This window comes from Lissotriton helveticus, chromosome 3_1, assembly GCF_964261635.1.
Source record: "Lissotriton helveticus chromosome 3_1, aLisHel1.1, whole genome shotgun sequence".
NCBI lineage: Eukaryota > Metazoa > Chordata > Amphibia > Caudata > Salamandridae > Lissotriton > Lissotriton helveticus.
Window position 1 is genome coordinate 866651398 of NC_136061.1, and position 27237 is coordinate 866678634.

General features: G+C 42.9%; 1 protein-coding gene across 1 annotated transcript in view; it reads right to left on the minus strand.

Annotated features, from left to right (window-relative positions):
- GRIK3 (glutamate ionotropic receptor kainate type subunit 3) overlaps positions 1 to 27237 on the minus strand; it is a 1130254-nt gene that overhangs the window by 407115 nt on the left and 695902 nt on the right. The window contains exon 8 of the mRNA XM_078681209.1: positions 23714 to 23821. Coding sequence (XP_078537335.1) covers positions 23714 to 23821 — 108 coding nt within the window. The remainder of the gene's footprint in view (positions 1 to 23713; positions 23822 to 27237) is intronic.

Here is a 27237-nt window from a genome sequence, read left to right on the forward strand (position 1 = left end):
CCACTATAAGTCAGACACGGCACGCCCCCCCACTCCAGTGGATGTGGTGGCAATGATTCCATTCTTGAACAGATACCCTGACCACAAAGCGGCCACCCTACTTCAGGAAGGTTTTTCCAAAGGTTTTAGGATCCCGGCCGGGGGATACACAGGCAGTGCGCACTGTAGGAATCAATTATCAGTCACACACAATCCAGCTGTTGTGGCCGCCAAAATTGACAAGGAGCTTTCCTTAGGCAGGATATCTGGCCCTTTTTCTACAGTGCCAGTACACAATTTTGTGTGTTCCCCACTGGGAGTTGTCCCCAAGAAAGAGACGGGGCAATTCAGATTGATTCATAACCTATCAGCACCAAAGGGGGCCTCCCTGAATGATGCCATTGACGAAGGGATCTGTAGTGTTAAGTACGCTTCTTTTGATCAGGCTGTGACCTTATTACAGGCCACTGGGCCCGGGGCACTGATGGCGAAATCAGACATAGAGTCCGCCTTCCGCCTCCTCCCAGTCCACCCGGCAGACCAACATCTTTTAGGTTTCACCTTTAGGGATAGGTTTTACATGGACAAATGCATGCCTATGGGTTGTTCTATTTCTTGCGCCTACTTTGAGATGTTTAGTTCATTTCTTGAATGGGCCATGAGACAGGTGACAGGCCATCAAAGGGTCATGCATTACTTAGATGATTTCCTCTTTCTCGGTACAGCGGGTTCTCAGGAGTGCGCACTAGCATTGCAGGAATTTTGCGTGCTCATGCGGGCTTTTGGGGTCCCGCTTGCGCCTGGGAAGACAGTGGGCCCGACCACCTGCTTGGAATTTCTGGGCATCGAGATTGACTCATTTGAGAAATGTTTTAGACTACCTAAGGACAAGGTGCGCAAATTCAAAACGTCGCTACAGTTATGCCTCCGGAAGGAGAAGGTCACTTTGCAGCAATTACAGGAGGTGGTAGGGCAACTGAATTTCGCACTAAGAATCATCCCAATGGCTCGCCCCTTCTCTCGCTCCATCGCGCACGCGATGCAGGGGCTGAGGGAAAAGCACCACCGCACGCGCCTATCGGCTGAAATTCGCCAGGATATGCTTATTTGGATGGCATTCCTGGAGGATTTTAACGGTAGGGTGGTCTGGCCCGGCCCGCTCACTACATCAGCGGAGTTAGGACTATGGACCGATGCGGCCGGTAGTGTGGGCTTTGGTGCCATCCTAAGGAATAGGTGGGTCGCTCAACAATGGCCTGAGGAATGGAACACATGGGGTTTGCTCGGCAACATTGGCTTCTTGGAACTTTTTCCAATATGGGTGGCACTGATGGTTTGGCCCGAACACCTATGTAACCAATCAGTGGTGTTTTGGTCAGATAACATGACAGTGGTGGAATGTATCAATCAGCAGGGGGCGCGGTGTCCTTTCATACTTCGTCTGATCAAAGAAATTGTTCTGCGTTGCCTTAAACTGAATGCCACTTTTAGAGCCAAACATGTCCCTGGTGTTTTAAACAATGCTGCTGACGCCCTTTCTCGCTTCAAAATGCAGGTTTTCAGGGAGCATCTCCCCACAGCAGACCCCTCGCCAGCACACTTCCCAGCAGTACTTTGGCAGATTGGTGCCCCAGATTACAAGACCTCGTGGTCGCTAGCCTAGCCCCCAGGACCAAGACGGCTTACGAAGGGGCGTTTCTGTCTTATTGTTCCTTTTTGGGGCCTAAGTGGGAAGTGCTTTGGGCAAAGGAGGATGGGTTTGCAGCCTATTTAGAATGGATGCACAAAGAGGGGCGCTCGGTAGCAGCGGCAACCAGGCATAGGGCAGCAGTGTCATTCTTTGCTCAAGCTAGGGGCTTTCGGGATCCCACCAATACCTTTATGATACGCAAGGCTTTAAGGGGATGGCGCCGTATTCAAGGACACCAGAAGGATAAAAGGAAGCCCATGGGGTTGGCCCGGCTAACAGCCTTACTGGGCAAGCTGGAGATGGTGTGTAACTCAGAGTGGGAGGTGCTTCTTTTTAGGGCGGCATTCTCCCTGGCATTTTATGGGGCACTGAGAATTAGTGAACTTGTGGCAGGATCAAAGGCTGACATACTAGGCGGCTTGCAGAAGGCTGGGGTGACGATAAGGGGTGACACCATGTGGGTGATTATCCAGAAATCAAAGACCGATCAAGAAGCTAGGGGTCACACCATAGTTCTGCAACGGGCCCCCGCCAACCCGTGCTGCCCGGTGAGGCACGTGGAATCACTCTTGGGATTATTGGTCGGTTCAGTAGGCAGGGCGTTGCTCTGTCACGCCGACGGGAGCCCCTTGACCAGGTATCAATTCAGGAGAGTGTTCGAAATTGGGGTTACAAAAGCGGGTCTTGATCCTAGAGATTTTGGATCTCATTCTTTCAGGATTGGGGCAGCAACTGAGGCGGTGGCGGGGGGCCTCCCAGTGGAAAGAGTGAAGACAATTGGGAGGTGGTCGTCAGACTGCTATAAACGTTATGTTCGGATTGACATGCTATGATTACCTGTCACTCACGCTTGGTCTCTTTCCGCTCTCTTACAGTTTCTCAGACCTGTTACGCAGGGGAGGAATTTGTCGTCGGGCACCGCCAACATTCATCGGCACGGAGCGGCGACCAGGAAACAACAAAGAACAATGTCTGGATTGTTGGTCATTCATATGTTAAGCGAGCGGAATGTGTTTTCCTGTCAGGTGACAAGAAGGAAAGGGCGGCACAACTAGGGTTGAATATCACGTTCTTTGGTAGAGGAGGGTTGTGTCTTCACGAGTTTAGGGGATTCTTCCAAGGGCTGTTAGCACGCCAGCGGGCTCCACCGTCAGTGGTGATACTTCACCTTGGGGAGAACGATTTGGCAACACTGGGCAGGCGCACCTTGATTGAGGAGATTATCTCAACAGCGGGTTGGATAGCTAGGACCTGCCCCGGGTGCACACTAGTATGGTCACAACTAATACCTCGACTTCAGTGGCGGGGGGGCGATTCAGTCAGGGCGTTGAATCACTCGGTAAAGAGGATCAACACACGGCTGGATAGGTTGTTCCGAACCCCCGTGTTACAGTCAATACCTCATGGGTGCATCTGGGGTCAAAAGTATTATTTGAGAGACGGGGTTCATCTGACAGAAGAGGGTAATGTCCTATGGGCTGACAATATCTGGGCTTGGCTGGAGGGCTGGGGTAGGAGGATGTGTCCTTAGATAGGGGCTAGAGGGGGAGGCCAGATCGTCGGTTAACAATACTGGCCTGTGGCGGTAAGGTCATTATCGGTGAGCACATATTTGAGGTCTGAGGGGGCGGGCATCATCCTATGGAGGTTCCCGCCCAGGGGGAGGAGCCTGCGGGCCACTCCCAGTACTCCAGGGGCAAGGTAATATGCAAAGGAGCGCGGGTAGGAGTAGTTCACGCTTTCCTTAGGCTGGTAGCCACCCCGCGCGCGTGGACTCATGACGCCACCGGCGCAGAGTAAGGGCCCTCCTTTAGTGGGTAAATGGAGTTTGGGGCATAGACCGGGCAATTCCCGGGGTAACACTGCGCATGCGCACTTCTAAGGGGAAGGCGCAGCTTGTAGGACCTGACACCGGTAGTGACCCTGCCATATGGCCAGAAATGTACAAAAATCAAGATAGGATGTTTAGTTAAGCTAGGAACAATTTGTATTAGAGTTTTGTTAAGGTCAGGCTCTCAAATTTGTTGATAACGATTGTATAACTGAATGTCCTGCTGATTTTTGTATTTCATTGTTGATTATGCAATTAAAACCCTTTTTTAATTTCATACTTTAATAAATACGGCCGGGCGACTAGCGCCCGCCTTCCAAAGAGTAAACACGTCTCGTGTCCACGTTCCTTGGTGTTGGGTGCCGGATTGGGGGGGGGGCGGCAGCTAGTCGCTGACCATGTGAAAAGGGGGGGCCCTCGGCCCCCCCGCACGCATGGCGGCGCGGCGACCGCCTCACCCCCTCTCCCCTCGGGTCCTTCGACGGTGGGGGCGTGCCCTGGGGGCGCGGCCCACCGCCGATTGGCCGGCGCCCCTCCTGACCCGGAATCAATGGACTGGTTCCGGGTCGGGGGGGGCGGGCGTGAGGAGGGGCCACCCGGCCCCTCGGGAATAAGAGGTAGGGAGCGCCCAGGAGACTCCCTTGTCCCTGGACGCTCCCTCACGGAACGTTGTGCCCCGCGTTCGGGGCTTCTTTGTTTCCCACCCACCATCCCTTGGTACAAAGTTTAAGCAGCGTTATGTCCGGTCTAATGGTAAGTTTCATAGGTATAGACCGCGGGAGAGAGTAGGTTGTCGTGGTATTTTGTGAATCTGCTGTCAGGACTTTTTTCCCTCTATAGAAAAATGAAGTGTGAAGTGAACTAGATTTGAAGTTAAGTGTCTTTAGGCCTTTTTTCCCTTTGTAGATATACGTAGTTATTGTGATTATGGGCAACATGCGTGAACCGAGTTGTAATTTATGCCATGTGTCGTTAGGCCTTTTTTCCCCTTTAGCTATGCGTGGATGCTGTTATTTATTAGCCAGTGTAGTTGTCCTTTAGACTTTTTTCCATAGGTCGTCGTATTTATTAGGTATGGGGCATGCGGTAAGGTCATTATCGGTGAGCACATATTTGAGGTCTGAGGGGGCGGGCATCATCCTATGGAGGTTCCCGCCCAGGGGGAGGAGCCTGCGGGCCACTCCCAGTACTCCAGGGGCAAGGTAATATGCAAAGGAGCGCGGGTAGGAGTAGTTCACGCTTTCCTTAGGCTGGTAGCCACCCCGCGCGCGTGGACTCATGACGCCACCGGCGCAGAGTAAGGGCCCTCCTTTAGTGGGTAAATGGAGTTTGGGGCATAGACCGGGCAATTCCCGGGGTAACACTGCGCATGCGCACTTCTAAGGGGAAGGCGCAGCTTGTAGGACCTGACACCGGTAGTGACCCTGCCATATGGCCAGAAATGTACAAAAATCAAGATAGGATGTTTAGTTAAGCTAGGAACAATTTGTATTAGAGTTTTGTTAAGGTCAGGCTCTCAAATTTGTTGATAACGATTGTATAACTGAATGTCCTGCTGATTTTTGTATTTCATTGTTGATTATGCAATTAAAACCCTTTTTTAATTTCATACTTTAATAAATACGGCCGGGCGACTAGCGCCCGCCTTCCAAAGAGTAAACACGTCTCGTGTCCACGTTCCTTGGTGTTGGGTGCCGGATTGGGGGGGGGGCGGCAGCTAGTCGCTGACCATGCTAGACAACAGTATACACAGCTTTTGACAAATTTCCAAAATGTGCAAGCTCATCTTGAAGACCAGCCAAACCTGCCAATTTTCTGCAAGGAGGATGTTTTCCATATTGTAGATACCCTCTGAATGAGCAATCCTGTAGAATTTGATGTTCTTTAGCCAATGACGGGAGTTTTCCACATGACAAAAGTTACATTGTGGTACGTAGGAAATTATCTAAGTGATGTGGCACAGACAATGCAGCTTTTGAGGCTGGAAACTTTGGAAGTAAAACTGTCCTGTCAGAATTGAGCAGAATTCATTATGTTAATGCACCACAAGGTATACTCATCATATCTGAGGCTACTGAAACATTCTGTTGGAATGCGTTCTGGAACAACAATGACAAAATAGGGTTTGCATATCTTATTTCAGAAGTGAACAAGTCACAGGGTGCACTTCATTCAAGAGACATAATGCAAAGACAGGCAATGTTCAATACACACAATTCAAAATCAGAAAACCTGAAAAACAAGTTTGTAGAGTTTGTCAAAGAATGTGAAGAAAAATTAGAACTTTGCAAGTACTGGGGAAATGTATTACACATAATAACTCTAGTGCAAACTTGGTGCATGCTGATCAGGAAGGTGATTGGAAGCTGCACGTGAAGACTGTGGAGTCACTGACTCCTGTGTTTCACGAACTCGATTGCATAAACTATCTGATATATGGGCTTGTGTTTGGAAAGAGTGAAGAAGCTAAAGATGGAAAAACCATGCCTCTTCAGAAAATTAATCCAAAGACTTTTTTAGGTGATCGACAGACAGAAGAGGTTCAATGATTTGGCTCCAGACGTGAAACTGTCACAGACGCTCCAGAGACCACAGAAAAGCTCCAAGGGAATTGTTGATCAGACACCTAAAAGTGAATCTGTTGCTCTATGGCAGCTAGTTTACCATGAAGTCCTTTCTATTTGCAATGTTTTCAGAGAGATAACAAATTCAAAATTAATGGACCATCGTGAAACTGTTCCTCACCACAAACTTGTGGGAAAGAGAGGGGAACTTTTTTTAATAGATATGGTAACAGCCTTCTTCATTTCATCCAACAGCAAAGAAACCCCTTTGAAATAACTGAGCCTGTGCGACTACTCAACTTCGTGACAAACAATATGTGGATAACGATATAAAGACACGTCTACAAGATGTACTGAACATGGATCAAAACTATATGCAGAACTGAAGCAGGAGAGATTTGTATTGAAATAGAAAAAGCTATTTGACAGAATCACTAAAGCTAAACTTCCAAGCTTTTATTGCCATATTAAGAGTTTCGTCCACCAGCCACTACAAAAGAGGTTACAAAAAAAGCATATTTTGCAAGCCCATAGGGAGATGGATGTAGCAAAAGAAATGAGCGAATTTATCAAGGGCATTCTGTAGCATGATCTTCTTCCAACAAACACATTATTTGATGGAGATGATGCATCCAAACCAGTGAGGCACAAACTCGTACACAAGCTCGAAAAGAAACTTTCACCTGAAGAATTTCAATTAGAAAAGGTGTCCTCAGTGAAAACTGCTGTTTTTGTGGACTATATGTCACAACTGCAAAAGGCGAAGATTTGATCCATTGAAAACACAGAGAGGTCGTTCAGACTGTTCTACAGATTTCAAAGTCAGTGTGCAACTTGCAAGAACTGCACATTGTCTGTGACGGGTACCTTGAACTATATATCAAGGAATGTCAGAGACTCACACGAATGTCTACAAGTGGAACAATTGACCTTACCTGCATCAAAAATTCATTCGACACATACCTGTGCAACTTGATCAATTCTGGTCATCAACATCGAACATGATGAACTTGGAGATGTTTACTCACCAAAACATTGCTGATGCTTCAGTGAACTCTGAATTTCTAATTATTGCAAGTGGAATGATTGTTAATGAGGAGTTGGTGCCTGAAGAAATATATTCAAAAGGTATTGGCTATATGGTTCAATAACGTAACAGCAAATTTGAGGAAGCTGACCTTTGTTTATGCCACGTTGCATGGGCTGTTCAAAATGAATTCAATCGAATCATTTTACTGTCAAATGACACAGATGTTTTTATTGTGCTACTTAGATTTGTTGCAATGTTCATAAGTCAAGGATTGTCAGAGTTATGTATACGTTATGGAACAGGCAAGAAAAGACATTTAATCCTGCTTCATATTCTGTACAAAAAACTTGACCCAGAGATGCCCAGTGTTCTTATTAACGCACATATTCTTAAGGGTGATGAACTTTGAGCAAAATTTGAACAAAGCTTGGAGCTATAACTGCTAAACCTGTGAAGTTTCTAAAAGGATTTGCAGAGACAGAAGAAAAATGTAACTTTAAGGACATAGAAAAATATCTTGTGCGTGTGTGGAAAAGGAGTTGTGACTGCAACACATTTGACGATCTTCGGTACAGTGAGTTCAATAGATCAGTCCTTCTAAGTGACTTCCCACTGACATCATATTCTGTGCGTGGACACATCAAAAGAGTGTTCTACTTGAACAGAAGATGTGTAAATGTTTTGGATCATGCATAGGTAGAGAATGATCTGTGTGAATTTGGTTGGGAAGCCATCGATGGGGTGCTAAAACCTACAAACTTTATAAAGCCTCTACCCACAGAACTTAAATGTACATGTACTTGAAAAACCTGTACAACATAAAGATGTCCTTGTCGATATGCTCTTCTCAAATGTTCAACATTATGCAAATGTCCCATGAGCGACTGACGAAACAAATAAATAAAGTCAACTATGAAAATGTATATAAAACAGGAGCGATAAACTTTTTTTTTCATATTTAGATCATATACATTGTTTGGTGTATGCATACAAGGGTTACAAATATTTTTTATTTGTTTCATTTCTATATATGTCTCTTCTTCCTCTATCATAACCGCCATTTTGGAAAATGGCAAAAGGGCTGCTCAAGTGAGTTATATTCTGTCTCTCTATGACTACTTCACCCCAAAAACCTATGTTTTGACACATAAATGAAGTATATAGGTCTCATCGTTCCTGAAATATTACATCATCACTGCAACACATCTGCTATTTTTAAAAATGTCACCCAGAAAAATTTGGTCATGATCAGCAATATCTACCCAAGCTAAATTACTTCTCAAATGATCCAAAAACACAAATCAAAAATAAAAATGTCCAGAAAACAATTTTTTGCTGAGGTATATCAGGGGGCCCAGATTAAAGGGGCATGCAGGAGAAAGTTTGTATTCTTATTTTTTCTTTCATGGCCTTGAGTTTCATTAGGATTGTGATGAATGGTGTGGCTCACTGAGAGAGGGGGAGGGAGAGAGAGAGAGAGCGAGAGAGAGAAAGAGAGGGAGAGATAGAGAAATAGAGAGAGGCAAATAAAGTGAAAGAGTGAAAAGTGAGTAATATGAAAGAGAGATAAAGAAAAGGAGGGAAAATGCAGAGAGAGAGGAAAAGGAGAGAGAAGGGGAAGTGAGAGAGGGAGAAAAAGAAATAGAGAGAGATAGAGAGAGAGGAAGAGATAGAGAGAGAAGAAGAGGGAAATAAAGAGAAAGAGTGAAAAGTGAGGAATATGAAAAGAGAGGGGAAAAGGCAGAGAGAGGAAAAAAAAGAAAGCATAAGAGAGAGAAGGGTTAGTGAGAAAGATGAAGAAAGATACCCTTATATATATATACAAACACATATATAGATACATATATACATATGTATACATATATATATATACACACACACACACATATATATATAGTTGGAGGTTTGGTGACAGGACTCCAGAAGAACACTGTAGCGCACTGAATCGTAAACACAGCCTACCAAGGTACAAATATTAGCCTCACTTTTCAAGAAAGACTTAATGATAATTACATGCTTCAAAAACGGACTACCTATCCCAGAAAGCACGGCAGGACGATGTACTGAACATACGCCTACCATGGGTGTGGTCAAAGAAATGCCCGGTAAATATGACGCATGAACAAACATTTCTTGAAGGCAGCCCCTGATGACGGGAAAAGGTTCCCAGAAACGCGTCGGGCCAATTCTATGTGATGTGGAACAGAGAAGTGCGCAGAAAGAAAAGCCCGCAGGGCGGAGGAATGTCGAGTGCCTCCCCAAAAGCTTAGGCACTTTGGATAACAAAATTCTTCACGGCCGCCCGGTCGGGGGGATGGCACCATCGGCTGCAGCAACGGACCCAGAGTGCGGCAGTCTGAGGCAAATCGCTTCCAAACGAGTTGGAGGTTTGGTGACAGGACTCCAGAAGAACACTGTAGCGCACTGAATCGTAAACACAGCCTACCAAGGTACAAATATTAGCCTCACTTTTCAAGAAAGACTTAATGATAATTACATGCTTCAAAAACGGACTACCTATCCCAGAAAGCACGGCAGGACGATGTACTGAACATACGCCTACCATGGGTGTGGTCAAAGAAATGCCCGGTAAATATGACGCATGAACAAACATTTCTTGAAGGCAGCCCCTGATGACGGGAAAAGGTTCCCAGAAACGCGTCGGGCCAATTCTATGTGATGTGGAACGGAGAAGTGCGCAGAAAGAAAAGCCCGCAGGGCGGAGGAATGTCGAGTGCCTCCCCAAAAGCTTAGGCACTTTGGATAACAAAATTCTTCACGGCCGCCCGGTCGGGGGGATGGCACCATCGGCTGCAGCAACGGACCCAGAGTGCGGCAGTCTGAGGCAAATCGCTTCCAAACGAGTTGGAGGTTTGGTGACAGGACTCCAGAAGAACACTGTAGCGCACTGAATCGTAAACACAGCCTACCAAGGTACAAATATTAGCCTCACTTTTCAAGAAAGACTTAATGATAATTACATGCTTCAAAAACGGACTACCTATCCCAGAAAGCACGGCAGGACGATGTACTGAACATACGCCTACCATGGGTGTGGTCAAAGAAATGCCCGGTAAATATGACGCATGAACAAACATTTCTTGAAGGCAGCCCCTGATGACGGGAAAAGGTTCCCAGAAACGCGTCGGGCCAATTCTATGTGATGTGGAACGGAGAAGTGCGCAGAAAGAAAAGCCCGCAGGGCGGAGGAATGTCGAGTGCCTCCCCAAAAGCTTAGGCACTTTGGATAACAAAATTCTTCACGGCCGCCCGGTCGGGGGGATGGCACCATCGGCTGCAGCAACGGACCCAGAGTGCGGCAGTCTGAGGCAAATCGCTTCCAAACGAGTTGGAGGTTTGGTGACAGGACTCCAGAAGAACACTGTAGCGCACTGAATCGTAAACACAGCCTACCAAGGTACAAATATTAGCCTCACTTTTCAAGAAAGACTTAATGATCATTACATGCTTCAAAAACGGACTACCTATCCCAGAAAGCACGGCAGGACGATGTACTGAACATACGCCTACCATGGGTGTGGTCAAAGAAATGCCCGGTAAATATGACGCATGAACAAACATTTCTTGAAGGCAGCCCCTGATGACGGGAAAAGGTTCCCAGAAACGCGTCGGGCCAATTCTATGTGATGTGGAACGGAGAAGTGCGCAGAAAGAAAAGCCCGCAGGGCGGAGGAATGTCGAGTGCCTCCCCAAAAGCTTAGGCACTTTGGATAACATATATATATATATATATATATATATATATATATAACGCTCAAAAACTTCTCCGTATTAGAAAAAGAAAGAGCAGCACTCCGGGGAGCTACTTAAACAGCGTGCAGTTTATTTAGCACACCAAACGTTTCAGCAAAAAGCCTTCGTCGGTGTCACAACCCATTCTCCTACGCACACATTTAAATAAGGTCATGTGGTAATTCATAGACAACAACAAGGGACTCGACCCTCCAGCATTACCATGAGCGCCATCTTTGAATGGTTTTCTAAGATCAAAACCATACAGATTTAATCCATGGATTGGTTAAATCAAAATAGGCAGAGGGCAAAATTCAATAATACATTCCAATAATTGTACAATATATATATATATATATAGAGAGAGAGAGAGAAAGAGAATTCCCAAAACGTACAGATGTGAAAAATGTGTTTCTCATGCTTCATCAAAGGGAATTAACTGTTAGAAGAGTCTAATACCAAAATAAGGCATGACATTATAGGAGTTCTTGCCAGTATTTTATCTGTTTAAGCTTCCCTTCTGTCTATGCCCTCAGTCTTTGGAGTGCAAGCAAGAGCATTTTACGAGTGTAGCAAAAATACAACAATGCTCACAAACAAAATGTTTTCCTAAATAGTCGAATACTGGAGTTTAATAAGTAAATCATGCTTTCCTCAAATATTTGGGGAATTTCCATGCCTCCCCTCTATGTTTCTGGGTTAGCACAGAAGTAGAGGCACACCCTGGTGGCACAGACAAATGGGGAACCTGAATGGTTAGAACACTGGCTCTCAAACAAATTCTGTAGTTTAAAACTAGAAAGTATTTCTTCTGAGCCTGATTTTATCATAATGGTCATAACAACAATACCCTGCAGAGAACCCTGCATTTGCACTAAAGGCCTTGTATGCCGGTCTACAGGACCTCCGTACGTGCAGTGGCGGTCCTACTACTGCCACCACTGCGGACCCGCCCTCAGTATTCTGAGTGTGGTGATCGAATCGCCACAAGACCGCCGCCTGTGCCGGTATACAGGATCCTGTGGCGGTGGTGCAGTAGTCAGGAGAAGTAATATTCTGGCGGTGTCACTGCAGCACTGCCAAGCATGCTATGAGTTGCCTGTCCGACGTCCATTTCATGGGGGTGAGCCAGCTATGAAAATTGTAGTGGAGAGGCAACTAAGGGTGCCCTAAAAGGGCCCCCTGCAGCTCCAAGGCATGGGGTAGCACGCAGGGGGGCACATGTTGTACCCCCCTGCAATTGTGACCCTGTTCCTGCACAGTTTGGCATGCATGACACTGTGCTTGCCACACTGCACAGGAACATGCAGGTGGTACTCTCACGTCAGAGGTCTGCATGTTAGGCTCTCCTATGAGGCTGACAAACCCCAGAAGTGAGACAGATGGAGCACCGCCTGTCCGCCATGGATTACACTTGTAGTTCGGCAGGTGAGTGCACTACAGTCTTGGCAGTCCTCCTGTTGGAGCAGCGGTGGTGGGCCGACAGGAGGACAGACAAAATAAGACCCTTAGGGTAAACAAAATAAAAATCGAATTTTGCCTGCATAGTTTTCTAATAGTGGTTCTGTCTGGTAGGCATAATACATTTCTTGAATGGTTAACTAAATTATCTTATTACTTATAAATTATCTTTTTATGTAACAACAAAACAATTTCATGTGAGCGGAACACACGAAAGGGAACACCATTTTGTGGGTAACATGTTGTTTTTTTATAATTACATCATTTATAAATTACCCATACTTGGAATAAGGCTGTCCACAAGGTGACATTATGTGGTGACGAGTGATCAAGTGACATATAGTGCTTAGTGATTCAGTGGAGTGTGTATTCTGTACAAAGTGATTAAAATATGTACAAGGAGAGTAAAAGTAAGGCCAGGCTAGGCACAATAACTCTGCTATTAATCAAATTGAACAATTTTGCACAGAGGTTTGATCTGGGCCAGGAGGTAGTGTTGACGTTTCAACCCAATCTATGCACTATTGATTGGTCATTGCGGGTCTTTATCAGGACAGTGTTTGAAAGGATCTCGTCTAGTATTGGGTAATTCACCATGAGTGTTAAATCAGTGTTTCATTTGAGGTGGTGGGTGCTGGTGGGGGCCACCAGCACTTATTTTAGGGACTGGAACTTATTTTACCTGATCGGACATTTACCAATCACAAGACAGGGAAAACAAGCAAAGTGGAAAGAGGGAGAAAGAAAGAGACATAAAACATTCACAAATGAAGAAAGCAGAAACATGTAGGAGTGGGATAAAGGGAAAGGGGTGTCTGATAGTGGAATAAAGAGGCCTGAGGAGTATTGAAGACTAAGCAACCTTAGTATTCGGTGCACTGACATTAAATTGCACCGGCCGCGGGCTTCTGAGCAGAGCTTAGGATATCGACAATCATTAATTTCCAAATTAAGTAGTGCTGGTAATCAACTCTGGGTGTAGCCGAGTAGGGGTCAATTCTTTAAAAAAGTACACTATGAAAATTTGCGAGCTGGGATCTAAATTTATCTTGGTTTGTTAAAGGAAGCTAATAACACATTCAAAATCTAGCTGTTTTACTATCATGTATTTGCTGTGTGCCTTTTAACATCAATATAGTTGTATTTGCCTCTGTTAGGAATTTCACTTTGTTGCTTTACTTTCATACTGAACAAGGGTTAGAACCATTGTTAGTAAAGCACAATACATATATGCAACAGCAATAAACCACAAATAATAATGAGGCTTGACTTGCAAAATATGGATGCTTCTAAAACGTCTCTTACCTTCACAGCATTGTAACACATTGAACATCTGCCCTTCAGATATTTGAAACAAGGACTGTGATAATGTAATACATGACTAAATAGATGTCCCATGGGAGCCACCATAGGCTTTCAAAGCAGTTATGCGCCATAAATCATGTCATGAAACTGGCCTAAAGCCAGAGACCTGGAATTCAAATGCCGCTGCCTGCATGACATCCATTTATACAGCAGTCCCTGCACTTTACAAACCATCTACTGAGAAGCCAAATTCATTTGAAAAAAGGAACATTTTTGAACCCGAGAAACCGCAACTGCTCAGCTGCTATGAAACTTCATTTTGTTTATAGAGTGCTTCATATCATTCTTCTACCATTTCTAAGCACTGTAATTAGCAGTTGTTACTATCACCCATTCATTGTACTCAATTTATCCAACTTTGGAAGGAGTCCGCCTTGCCTGGATTCAAGTTCAGACCTTCTGATCACATCTTTGTCTTGGAATGAAAGTCCAGCTCAAAGGGCTATCTCCCCAGTTTGTTTGTGAAGAATGTAATTTTTATAAGTCTACAAGCAGACACAAAAGTTACAGGACAGAGGTGACGGTCTTGTGGCGGAGCCACCCCTACACTCATAATATGGCATTCGGGACACCAGGGTGGTGACATATGGCCCACCACTGCGAGTATGGTGGCCTGAGTATCGCCATACTCGTAATAAGCCCCTAAGTCAGAAAGAAAAGATTCAGACCGGGATGAACCTGGTATCAGGCCTGTGTGACATCATGGTCAGCCTTAAATAACTACAGCATCCTGGTTGGCACTCAACACTTTTTTTGCCGCTGTATTTAAATTTCACATTTTTAAATTCATATCTCCAGTCGCCCTTATTGGATTTTTGTTCGTTTGATTTCATTTTGTTTATTACATTAGTCTCTATTTTATTTAAATGGATTGAGATTTTTATTTTTGTGTTGTATTTTAGACTGTTTAATTGTTACTTCTAAATGCTGTGCACATTTTATTAAGTTAACCCTGTCTTCTCTGTGTAGTTACCAGGGGTATGACTAAGGTTTAAATTATTGAAACCTTGACTGGACCTAACAAGAATGCTGCTATTTTTATTGTGGTAGACTACCATCCGCCCCAACTAATAATGCATCCCCTCACAATAATAATAAAGAGGAATAAAAAGAAGAAGAGGAGGAGGAGGTCACTATACTAACGTCTAGCACTCCGTCTCTGTAGCAGCGTGCTACTAGCCTAAAAAAGCACTTTGATATTTCGTCTGGGGTTGTAGGGTCTTTATAAATGTGCTATTTAGCTTTGCAATGGGATGAGAAGCACTATACCAATACAATACAATACAATATTATTCTCAGTGTCATTTGCCCACCCAAGTGATCGACCCTCTGTCATTCGCTATAGAAGCAGGCTTCTGTGAGAATAGCTTGATATTTCTTATGGGAAAAAGTACATGCTTTCTTCCTCAAGACAAATTAGCATGCTCACTTTCTTACAGCAAGCCAATAGGTTAGGCCTGTTTGAGAGCTATTGACTTTGCAATGTGTTTTAGCCATGTTGTAAACGAGTGTGGTTGCTGTTCAGCATGACTAAACAGTGGCATGGAACGAGGTGGAGTAGATTGCAGTCAAGCAGATTGGGGTAGAGTGGAATGGGCTAGAATAGGGTAGCTTGGAGTGAAGTAGACTAGTGTAGCGTTGAATGGGGTATGTTGGTTTAGAGTAGCATGGAGTGGCATAGAATGGGGTAGGCTGGAGTGGGGTAGATTGGATTAGAATAGGGTGGGGTACATTAGGGTAGCATGGAGTGGGGTAGATTGGTTTAGAGTGGGGTGGGGTAAAGTGAGGAAATTTGTAGTGGGGTATGTTGGGGAAGCTGGAGTAGAGAAACGTGGGGTAGACTGGAGTGTGATACATTGAAGTGGGTTGGATTAGAGTGGAGTGGGATGAGGTAGATTGGAGTGGGTTGGGATACATTGGAGTGGGGACAGGTACATTGGGAGTGGAGTAGGGGAGACTGGATTGAATAGGATGGAGTGGAGTGGAGTGGGGTAGATTGGGTGAGGTAGATTTGGGTGGACGGGTTGATAGGAGTTGATTTGTGTGGACTGCAGAAGACAGAAGTGCAGTAGATCTGTGTAGATTAGGGCAAAGTGGAGTGAGATATATAGGAGCAGATTGGAATGGTGTTCATTGGAGAAGAGTGGAGTGAGGTGGATTGGGGTAGATTAGAGTGGGGCTGATTGGAGTGGAGCATACTTGGAGTGGGGTAGATTGGGTGGATTTGAGTAGATAAGATTGGAATGGAAGGGGCTGGGTAGATTAGAATAGAGTGGGGTAGATTGGAGTGGAGCAGGGTACTTAGGGTGGGGTAAATTGGGTAGATTAGACTAAGGTACATTAAAATGGAGTGGGGTAGATTGGGGTAGACTCGGGTGGGGAAGATTAGAGTGGAGTAGGGTAGGTTGGAGTGAAGTGGGGTGGAGTGGAGTGGGGTATATTGGAGTGGAGAAGATTGGAGTGGAGAAGATTGAAGTGAAATAGATTGAAGTGGAGTAGATTGGGCTAGGCTAGCATGGGGTATATTGGGGTGGAGTGGGTTAAATTGGAGTTGAGTGTGGTAGATTGGCATGGGATAGATTGGAGTGAAGTAGAGTGGAATAGATTGGGGTAGAGTGGAGTGAGCAAGATTGGAGTGAAGTTCAGGGAGGTAGATTGGGTGGATTGGAGTAGGGCAGAGTGGAGTGGAATAGATTGGGTGGATTCGAGTAGAGTAGAGTGGAGTGGGGTAGATTGGGTGGATTGAAGTAGGGTAGAGTGGAGTGTGGTTGATTGGAGTAGAGTGCAGTAGGGTAGATCGGAGTGGAGTAGAGTGGGATAGATTGGAGTGGAGTAAAGAGGGGGTACATTAGGGTGGAGGGGGTATTTTGGAGTAGAGTAGTATGAGTATGGTACATTGGAGTGGAGTGGGATAGATCGTAGTGAAGAGGGATAGAATGGATTGGAGTGGTGTGGAGTGGGGGAGCGTAGAGTGTAGGGGAGTGGCATAGAGTGAAGGGGCATGGAATGAAGTGGTGAACTGTGTCATAGAGTGCCTTACAGTGGAGTGTTGTAGAGTGGAGTGGCATTGTGTGAGTGGCATAGCATAGAGTGGAGCAGAGTGTTGCCCAGACAAGTGGTGTAGAGTGTTGTAGAGATGAGTAGTGTAATGCGGAGTGGCGTAGTGTGGAGTGTTCATGGTGTTAAAGCACACTACCATTACAGACAGAACATTTCCAATTGAAAATTACCATTACATTTGCACAGAGAAACTGTTTTACTGCGCACATATGATAATGGGTGAAAATGTCATCACCTAGTGTATTGATTTGTTTTGATCATATTATAATATTTGTTTCCACCACACTTCAGAATTACAAAACAAAAAAAATGTGCTTCATTTCTACTGTTCTCATTCTGCTGTATTCAGAATCAGCACAGTTCACAATATTTTTGTTGTGTGCTAGAAAAGATAACATCCTGTCCTTTTACATGGGTACTCAACAGGATGTATTGTCACATAAATTCTCTCACTTTCAAGTCAGAGAAATAAAAGTAAACCCTAAGTTTCCCTCACAATACAAAGCCTGACATTTGACCTCTGTCTTTGAATGCACAGCAAGTGAAACAACATAAGAACAAGATGTAAAGGTATATGCAGATAGCGAGTAAAGCTGGACAACCTAAAACAACAAGCAAATGACAGACGCAGCTATGAAAGATGCACTCTGTAGAGTGACTCAACAAAAAGAAAAAAAATAGGTATCAAAAGTAAGGATAAGTATAAGGATACAAGTACTTGGGCATGTTCAAGGGAAGTGTCATATGCAATAAGAAGTTCAGACCCCAGAACTGACCAGAAGTAAGAAAGCAATTATTTGAGAGTGGCTTGTAAGCCTACCAATGGTAAGTAATGGGAGGGCTCCAAACCCACTAACAGTGAACAAATTGTCTAAAAGAAAAAGATCGTGCGCTATCTACGCAAGACCTAAAAACAAGAATGTTCATTTTTTGGAGGGAAATGTTTTTTGTTTCAGTGCACCATGCAAAACCTGGAGGGTCCCAGTTGTAAGAGGAGGGCGCAGAAAAGAGAGATAAAGTGTTTCCTGTCTATCTTGTGTATTTCTCTATTTAATCTGAAGTGTCATGCCCGCATGCATAAGATCTGAGGTTGTTTATAACAAGGTGGCATTATGTTCAGACGAGGCAGGCCGATTAAAGCCAGTATATGCTTCTGGTTATTCATTAATGGGCCTGAGCCATGGGTCAAGCTGCTCTATTAAAGATAATAGACTCCCTTTGGAGGTATGCACGAGGGCACGAGCGAAGGAGGCTGTGTCAGGCAAAGCACTCGCTAACAAGCAACATTTTTAGAGGAACTGCAGAGAATAAACAAAAACAACGAGGAGGATTATGGTTGAGTATCATTAAGTACGCACGTTACTAAAACGATTAGAGGTGGCAAAATTGCAAAGCAAATAAATAAAATAAAAATTGCTATAAATATTACATTGTAGACTTAATTGTGTTCATTATCTTACCTTTTCGGTCATCACACTCTTATTGTACATTTTAACGCTTTGTTTATTGCCACGCAGGACATTTCTGTAATATTTATATTGCATGTTCTCTAGTTATCTGTAATGCATATTTACACTGTCCAGGCATGGAAGCGCTATATGAAATTCAATATAAATGAATACATTATGTTTCTATGATGATTATTATCATTATTAATATTATTGGGGATGTTCTACTCTTTTCTGCCGTTAGTTTTATTATAGTGATTCTGCTATTGACAGGGGAATATTTGTCGGTTTTTTTTGTATTATTAAATTTCTTTTAGTCTTTAATTGAAATGCATATATTCAACCGTGATGAGTCGAGAAAGAGATCATTGGTAGAAGGGACTGTAGAAATCTAATCACAAAACTAAATTTGTTTTTCGTTTAAAGACAATAGGATGGCGGTCGGTGTAGGCACTTTGCCTGTTCATTTGGAAATCCTGCTTCAGCATTAGTGACACCGACTTGAAACTGGATGGTAATCACAGCAGAGTAAGTGCAGGGCTGCTTACACGCACCCTGCTGTGACAGTCACACAGACAGTCCTGAGGCAGTGAGGTTTAAGGCAATAGGGCATTTAACGAACTTTATTAAGGCAAGCTCTAGAGAAGGCATTTTATATTAGAAAAAAGGGGCACATGTATGAACATTTTGTTGCAAGTAAATAGTAGCAAATTACAACTAGTATTTTGGCAGCCAGTAAAGATTTTTAAGAACCTATTTATGTACTAATAGGTCGCTCCTAAAAATCTGAATCATAATGCATTGCAATTGGACCTACCTCATGAATATTAATTAGGTAGGTCACAAATTGCGACTTTAGTGTGAGTGGAGGCTAGCATACAGTTCGTGGCCTGCTGGGGCCAGCAATCCATAAAGTCAGAGATTGCCTTTCAATAAAGTAAACTTTTTTAAATGCAGCCCAATTTCCTGACATGAAACGGGACTGTATTTAAAAAGAAAAGTTACATTTTGTTTTGCTTGTTTCGGATTGGGCAGTGCTCTCCTGGACCACTGCCTACTATTCACCAAACCTTTTTTTTGTACATACACAACGGGGAAGGAGTCTATTTTGAGAATGGATTATCATCTTATTTGAGTTGTCAGTGAAACATCAATATTTTGCACTTCGCTAATTTGAAGAGACACATACAACAATCCCCTTCCAGATCAGTAGGAATCAGAAAAACATTTCTGAGTCCTAAAGGGGAATTAGTGCATAAGAAAAAGCCTTTTAATCGTCGCACACACTGAACTTGAGCATTTACAATCATTAAAATGCCCAGTACACCAAGTGTCCTCAGCAGGGGAATGCTTGACTAGTCTTAAAACCCAAAAAACAGCGGCCATTTGCCATACTAATACTTGGTTTGGCCTTAGCAGCACAACAGTGTGAGCTTATGAGGCTGGGTGTAGGGCTATATAAAAAAACTGTCTGAGGTAATGCTACTCTGGGACATTTATGGAACACGGAGAATTGTGGCATAGTCTGTTAGTAGCATTGAATTTGACTTCAAGAAAATTCATTTATGTTTAAATCTTGGAATAAACTCCTACAGCATTCTGAAGTGCTAACACTGGTGTGAGTAGTGCTATAAAACAAATGAAATGCATGTGAGAGAGTGGCTATGGAGAGTTGGAGGGTGGTAGTGAGGAAATCCGTGGAGAAAGAGGGGCACCAAAAATGATTTTCACACTGGTGTGACCACGCAGATGCGCTCATGTTTGCATTCAGACATATACTCAGATAGACATTATGGAAGCTCATATATTTTGTTACTGATATTGTCACAAGAAACTTACTGCTATAAAAAAGCACTGGTTGTCTGGAAATTGTCCTATTTCCTATGTGCAGCCTCTTCTAGCACTGCAAAACCGTATTCTTCCGTAACAAATCTTAATAACGTAGACTTTACTTCTGCCGTTCTTTTGATAAGCGTGTTATCATGCTGTGCCATACTTGCTGTGGAATAGAATGTGTTCACAGATGCTACCTTTCCCAGATCTATGCATTACTAGCTGCTCTAGTCCAGAAATATTTTCTATATATTCTGAGACTTGCAATTTACTTTATGTTTCGACAAAATATTGGGGGGAAAAATTGTGTGGACTAAATATTATGTCAAGAATTTTGAGGACAAAAATACTGTGAAGGTAAGTTTCTATGACTAAACAAAGTTTTAATATATATAACTCTGCATATATGTACCTTGAAGATATATATATTTCTATACATACACACACACACACACACACACATATATATATATAGATATAGATATAGACATGGATATAGATATAGAGATATATTTAAGGTATGTAGATATGGGGTTAAGAATAGTACTTACCTATTTGCACTTACCTTCTTGATATTTTGGTTTTCGATATTTGTGGCCCAATATTCTGTCCACACAATATTATAGTCACTGATATTCTGTCAGCGAACTGCTTTATTTTTACAAGCATTAAATCAAGACTACAAGTCCCAGAATGCAAATAAAAAAACTGTATTGGGAACAAGTCATTTATAGACCTGGGAAACGTCTCTGAATTAAATGTTGCAATGTACATGCAGTGGCTCTCTTTTTCTTGTTTACATATGTACATTGCTGTTGTGTAACCTTATTTTCTTGTTAATTATCCTGGGCCTTTGCATAAAAGATAACCTATGGGAGGTCTCACCAGCTCTTGGGCTAGATTGTCTCTATCACTGCCCACCTTTTCACGAGGCTGCTGTATCTGAGCTAACAGTAGGCTTTCTATGTGTTGGTAAGAGGCAAGGCAGGTTTAGAAAAATAATTAATTTCAACTGCCTGTCTAAGTAGTGTAGAAAAGAATGACTCACTCTATTCTCCCATTTTACAACAGGTATATGCATTAACATCCAATGCCTGCTTGAGATGAGAAAATTGAAAGAGTGACATACGAACACTCCAATAACAGTTTCTTCCAAGTAACAATTTCTTCTTTACAAATGATGGTGAACCATTGTGAGACATTACATCAGGGGGAATGCTTAGGATCAACAGCCAAAGACTAATACTGCCCTGGAGACACATGAGTGTAGGGCAGGCAGTATGTTAGCAGAGCAACTATAAGAAATGCTGTCAGCTGCAGACTGGGCTCTGAGGCCTCAATAGGGCCATGTCCATGCAATAAGATGGAGCAACCTCTCTGTCTTCCTCTGTCTTATGAGAACAGGAGCAAGCCAGCACATGGTGGTTAAAGCAACGCTAACTGGCTGACATTCCCATCATGATGTAATGCCACCCTGTCCATGTCACCTGTGATGCAATGAGCATGTAAATAAATGCCTGCAGGGATGAGGTGCCTGGCTGGTGTCATGTAAAGAAATGCAAGCAGTATTGGCTTGCAGATTGGTAGGAACTATCACCCATGGAAAGGATATAAAGATACCAGTCCCAGAAAATATGTGCCATGGGGCCCGCGGTCATCAGTTACATACTGTCTAAGCATTGTAACAACAGTACAAGAGCTGAAATAAAAACTTAGGACCAGCATAGCTATTCATAACAGGTCAAGGGCTGGAAAACATCAAACATCAGCATAGCAGTTCAAGCACATGCACACTATCTGGGATTAGTTCATATAGCAGCCAATCAATTCAAGAAACAGCCACATAGATTAAGAACCATGAAACAGCTCAGAAAGCAGCACAACAGCTGAAGAATGAACATCACTGCAACAAAAGCAACAACATAAAATACTGACTTCAAGGCTACCAGTGCCATAGCTCCAAAGAAACCAATAGCAACAAATCACAAAATACATTCAACAAAGGAACTTCTGCTCCAGATTGGTACCTCGCCTGACAATTCCACCATACAAGAAAAAAAACATACATGCCACATCCTTCTCTGTTCAAGCAGCCAAACAATAGAACTCATTGCCCCCAAACACAAGATCCACTGATGACTATCTTATCTTCAGAAGACTGCTCAAGAGTTGCCTCTTCCCTACCTAACCACCATAACTAAACATAAATGTACAGCATATCCCTGTGTATATAAGCATTTAATTTGATTACATGTATGGGTGTGTATTCCTTTGTATAAACTGCTATAATAATAATGTTTATAAATATATGGATTCTCTTTAAGTCTGCTTAACAAATGTACATATTACTTGTGGTTATATTATTCTATGCTTAACATGTACATAGGTCACTGAATAGTTTTCATATAAGTTATTTGATTAGATGCATATGGTTCTCCATGTATTTCGCAATATGTACATTTTATCATAACTATTTGTCCACAATTGCTTCACTATTGAATTATTAAAAGAAAATATAAGAAAAATATTAACACAAATAAATTGGCTTAAAACACAGCAACACTTGAAAGTCTGAGTTTATTAAATTCAACTTAAATCTTGATATATCACCTTTCTTGTACATATATACCTTCCATGTACTTATGTATCTATATATTTACTAATTTAATCATCCTGTAAAAAGAATTGATCCTCTCCAATGCACTACACTCTATCTCACCCTATACCTGGCTCCATGTATTGTCTACCTCCACTCGCTGACTCTTCCCAAACCTCATTCTACTACTATGCTCTCTGAAATAATCCTTTCTATACTCTTTCCTCCTGTAGCCCTTCTTGAATCACCTCAAACCTCATTCTACTATTCAGATCTCCCAATCAACACTTTCTCTACCTTTCCATCATGTACCCCTCCCTAGTCTCATCTGAAACCCAATTTTTCTCCCTAACTCACTGCTAGAGACTCTTCTACGTCCATATCTCCTTTACTCATCCCATACATCCTCCTACTACTATGATCTCCAAGTAAACACTTTCTAGACCCTTCCCTCTTCTTTCCATTATCCTTTTCAATCCAACTAACAGACTCACATGTCCACCTTTCAAATTAATATGTCCCGATACTTTTCTACCACTAATCGTTTTTGGGTTACGGCGTAGTGGACTACTTGCTGAAAAGCACTTTGACGCCACATCAGGGGCAGTAAGCACTATATAAATACAATCACAATTTTAATGCTAGGGAGGGAAGAATCACTAGAGCTTCTCATGCCTCTAAGATGCCTCCACAACTGCAACTTTAACTGAGGGCGCCACTATCAGACAAATGTTGTTTTGTCAGATGTAAACAGGATTTGTCGTTCAGGGTATCAATTATTGATTCGTTGTGAAAGACTAAAGTGAATATTTTGCTTTCTGGTTGTGCATTTCTGACAGCAAGGTATGGATGTGCTACCAAATCTTGCATTCTGTGCTGCAGAGATCTGTGTGGAGGACAGCAGTGGCTAGCATGTTTAGTTTCAAGATGAAATGTATTCAAGCACAGTATCGGACCAAACATCGTGCTGACCAATGACCCTATGATAAATGGCTCTCAGTGCATACAGTACGTCTGTATAAACTTTAGATTCTGGTTATTAGAGAGCAAAATACACAATAAAACCAATGAGACAAAAAAGATTCCAAGAAGTGCTCACAAACCTTCTCAAGACCATCTTCCTTCAAGCTGATAATATCCAGGTCAAAATCGGTCCTCAGGCCACTTGTTTTGTTGAAGACGATCCGTCCCGTGAGTCCCTCCCACTGGGCCTGCGGGGAAAGAACTGGGCAGTTCAGTAATTACAAAGTGCCATAAATCATTGTTCACAGCAACCTCACAATGCTTAGATGTAATTACTTTCTTCTTGGATCCTCTCTCCCGGAAGACAGAGATTAATTAATAATCTGCTCCATCATTGTTAAGGCCACGACACCAACTTTCAATTTGAATAAATTGTGCTACAGTGAGTGACCCGATTCCCAAGAACGCCTTTTTTTGTTTTATGTGCATGAGCCTTCCACTGCATCCTTCACCCTCTCTCCATCATAGTATGTGAACATGTCACCAAAGGTCAAGCCCCTGCCACAAAAACATCAAACTGTATAGATTCAGACACATATATACAAGCAAGATAATGAAAAAAAATTCTAAAACTGTATTGCATGCTCTTTCAATGTAGTGATTCTCTGATTCATGATGGGACTAGAGCCTCCTTAAACTGACAGTTTTTTTGTCTGCATAGTAAATTAGTTATTACTATTCTGAGTTTTCTCTACTACAAATGTAGTTTTATGTATCACATTTTACCCACTGCATAGTTTTTCATATTTAAGTTCTAATACAAAACAGACCACAGAAGTCCAATTCTGGCCTAGGAGAGCGACAATGCAGCCAGATTTACAGGATGGCATAACATGTTTACACACAATTACCATGCATGTAAATAATTGACAGAGTAAGTGGTTTGAATATATTGAAAATGTGTCATGGGCTAAGCCCTCCTGGACCAATGTTGGACATCACTGCAGCAGCTATATTAAAAAAAAACAGTACGTTTTCCAGATGTGATGACTGTGGTAAAGTGACAAACATTCAGAGTTAAGCAAGAAACTGAAGAAAGTCATTACAAAGCCACTAGGTGTTATCTTTACATTACAAGTGCCAAACTGTTACATTTGCCAATGTTTGTCTGTAAAGTATTGTTTTAAAAAAGTAAAAGAAAGAAAAATCAAAATATTAGCGTATAAGCAAACACATATCTCAACACTCAACAGCGCACATTGATTCAATGGTTTTAATTTATATAAATGGTATGGTTTCTATCTAAATAAATGGCATTGTTTGTTTTTCAACTATGTTTCTCTCAGGAAGTCGACCAGAATGTAAAAATGGAATAAGATTGCAAAGGGAAATACTTGCTATTGGACTTGGCCCTTTTTGGCTAAAGTTCCCTTAACTTTTTACTTCCCCCTAGACCTTTTTTCTGACCTAGTGTTGCCAATTTAGATGCTTTGGCCACTTTGCTACTGCTGACCAGTGTCAAAGTGCAAGTGCTCCTTGTGTAAAGTATAATGGTAATTGGCTGTCCATGATTGTTATGTTTGCCTTACTAGTAAAATCCCTAGTAAAGTGCACTATGTGTGCCACGGCTAGTAATGCAAATGCTACTAGTGGCCCTGCAGCACTAATTGTGCCACCCACACAAGTAGCCTTAAAGAGAGAAACTCAGGCCTGCCACTGCAGTGCCTGCGCGCAGTTTGGTAAACTGCCATGTTGTTCTGACAAGTGCACCCACTTTCCAGACATTGCCCTTCCCTTTCTATGCACATCAGACACCCACATGGTAGGTCCAAGGTACCCACTGAGTAGGGTGCAGTGTATTTGAAAGGTAGGACATGTACTGAGAGGTATGTACCATGTCCTGACAGTGAAATGTATTCATTTATTTATTTTGAAAAGTTTTATAGAGCACGAACCAGACCCTTGCGGATATCAGAGCACTTTACAAGCAGTGATGAAAAATTATACAACAAAATAGAGACAAATCGAACCAAATATACGTGACATACTGTGCAACATAAATCAAACAAAGGAGGTAGATGAAATATGAGTAACACGTTGAGATAAATAAAACAAAGAGAAGGGTGCGGACCGAGAGAGCACCTGTGCAACGTAGGTTGTCTATTTGTACCCGTGTACTAAAAATACTACCAGTAGGGGTACTAGAGAAGTCATGATTTCCTTATGTAATGATCATGTGAATTGTTCCATGGGATTCGCCTTTACTTCCTTTGTGAAAAATGCAGTGGAAGTGATAAGTCTGGTTTCTGGGGGTAGTGCGTTCCAGATCCTAGGAGCCATCCCTGAGACGTTTTCGTCTTATTGAATCTGTGTGGCTTCAGTAATAGGTTTTCTGCACTTCTTGTGGATTTATTACCCCCAGAGATAGTTTTTTCTGAGTGAGGTGTCTTATGGTGAATGGCTTTGTGAGTCATGCAGGCTATTTTTAGGTGAATTTTGGCTTACCATGGTAGCCAATTCAATGCTTTTAAGTCAGGGGAGATGTGGGACCTTTTATTCGAGCCCGTGATGAGTCTGGCTGCAGTACTGATGGTGGCTGTTAGTGGTGCTGTTGTTGCTTTGGGGAGGCCGCAAAGAGAGACACTTCCATAATCGACCCTGAGGATAACTACAGCTTGAACTGCCGTCTTGAAGTCATTGATTGGTAGGAAGGGTTTCTTCTTCCTTAGAATATTAACCACTTGGCTGCTAAGGCACCTGATGAGCTTCCATTGACTTTCCATTGAAATCAATGGAAAGTCCATGACGAGTTACCCTTGTCATTAGCGCTGAAGGGGTTAATCTGGAAATGTGCTCCCTTTTTTTTTTTTTTTTTATGTAGCGCGAACTAGAACCGAACCGAATCAGTTATCAGAGCGCTTTACATACCACCAGTTACGTTACATGAGGACACACTTTCATTGTTTTATTTTTTTTTAGGCACGGGGAGATTAAGTGATTTGCCCAGAATCACAGGGGGTTATTGGCGTCGTTACCGAGACTCGAACCCAGATCCCCAGGTCCGAGGTCGAGCGCCTTAGCCGTTAGGCCAACCCCTCTCCCCTTTGTTGAGTTGCTAATATGTTTATGCATGTTGAGGTTGCAGTCAAGGGTTATACCTCATGATTTTCCTGAGTCAATGATTGTTGGTTGAACGTTGAATGCCGTGGATATAGTACAGAATGTGGAGGCTGTGTAATATGTTTTCCAGCCTATCTTCCCAAAGGCTTATGATGGAGAGGTGAAGTTTAGTATGCCTGAACTCACAATGTAATAACACATCTTTTTATGAAGGTGGTTTTTGCTTTGTGTATTTAGAAACCACCCTTTTAGAAGTGGCTGGGTTTTTGTCCTCTAACCTTTCTCTGTGTCCCTGCCTGGTTGTGGATTGACTGTCTGGATTTGAAAGTGATATGATCTGAGGAATGTCTTGACCCAAGGGAGGAGGTGAGACAGCAATAGGATGACCTGCATCTGGAGTGTAGGGGGGAGGAGTAGCCCCTAGAGGTGAAGAGGCCTGGCTGCAGCCATAAAACAATGGCTCCACCTCTGTTGAGGGATTAAGGATCCAGACCCTCACTATCAAAGGAATAAGGAGTCACTGGAAGGGAGACACCCATAACTG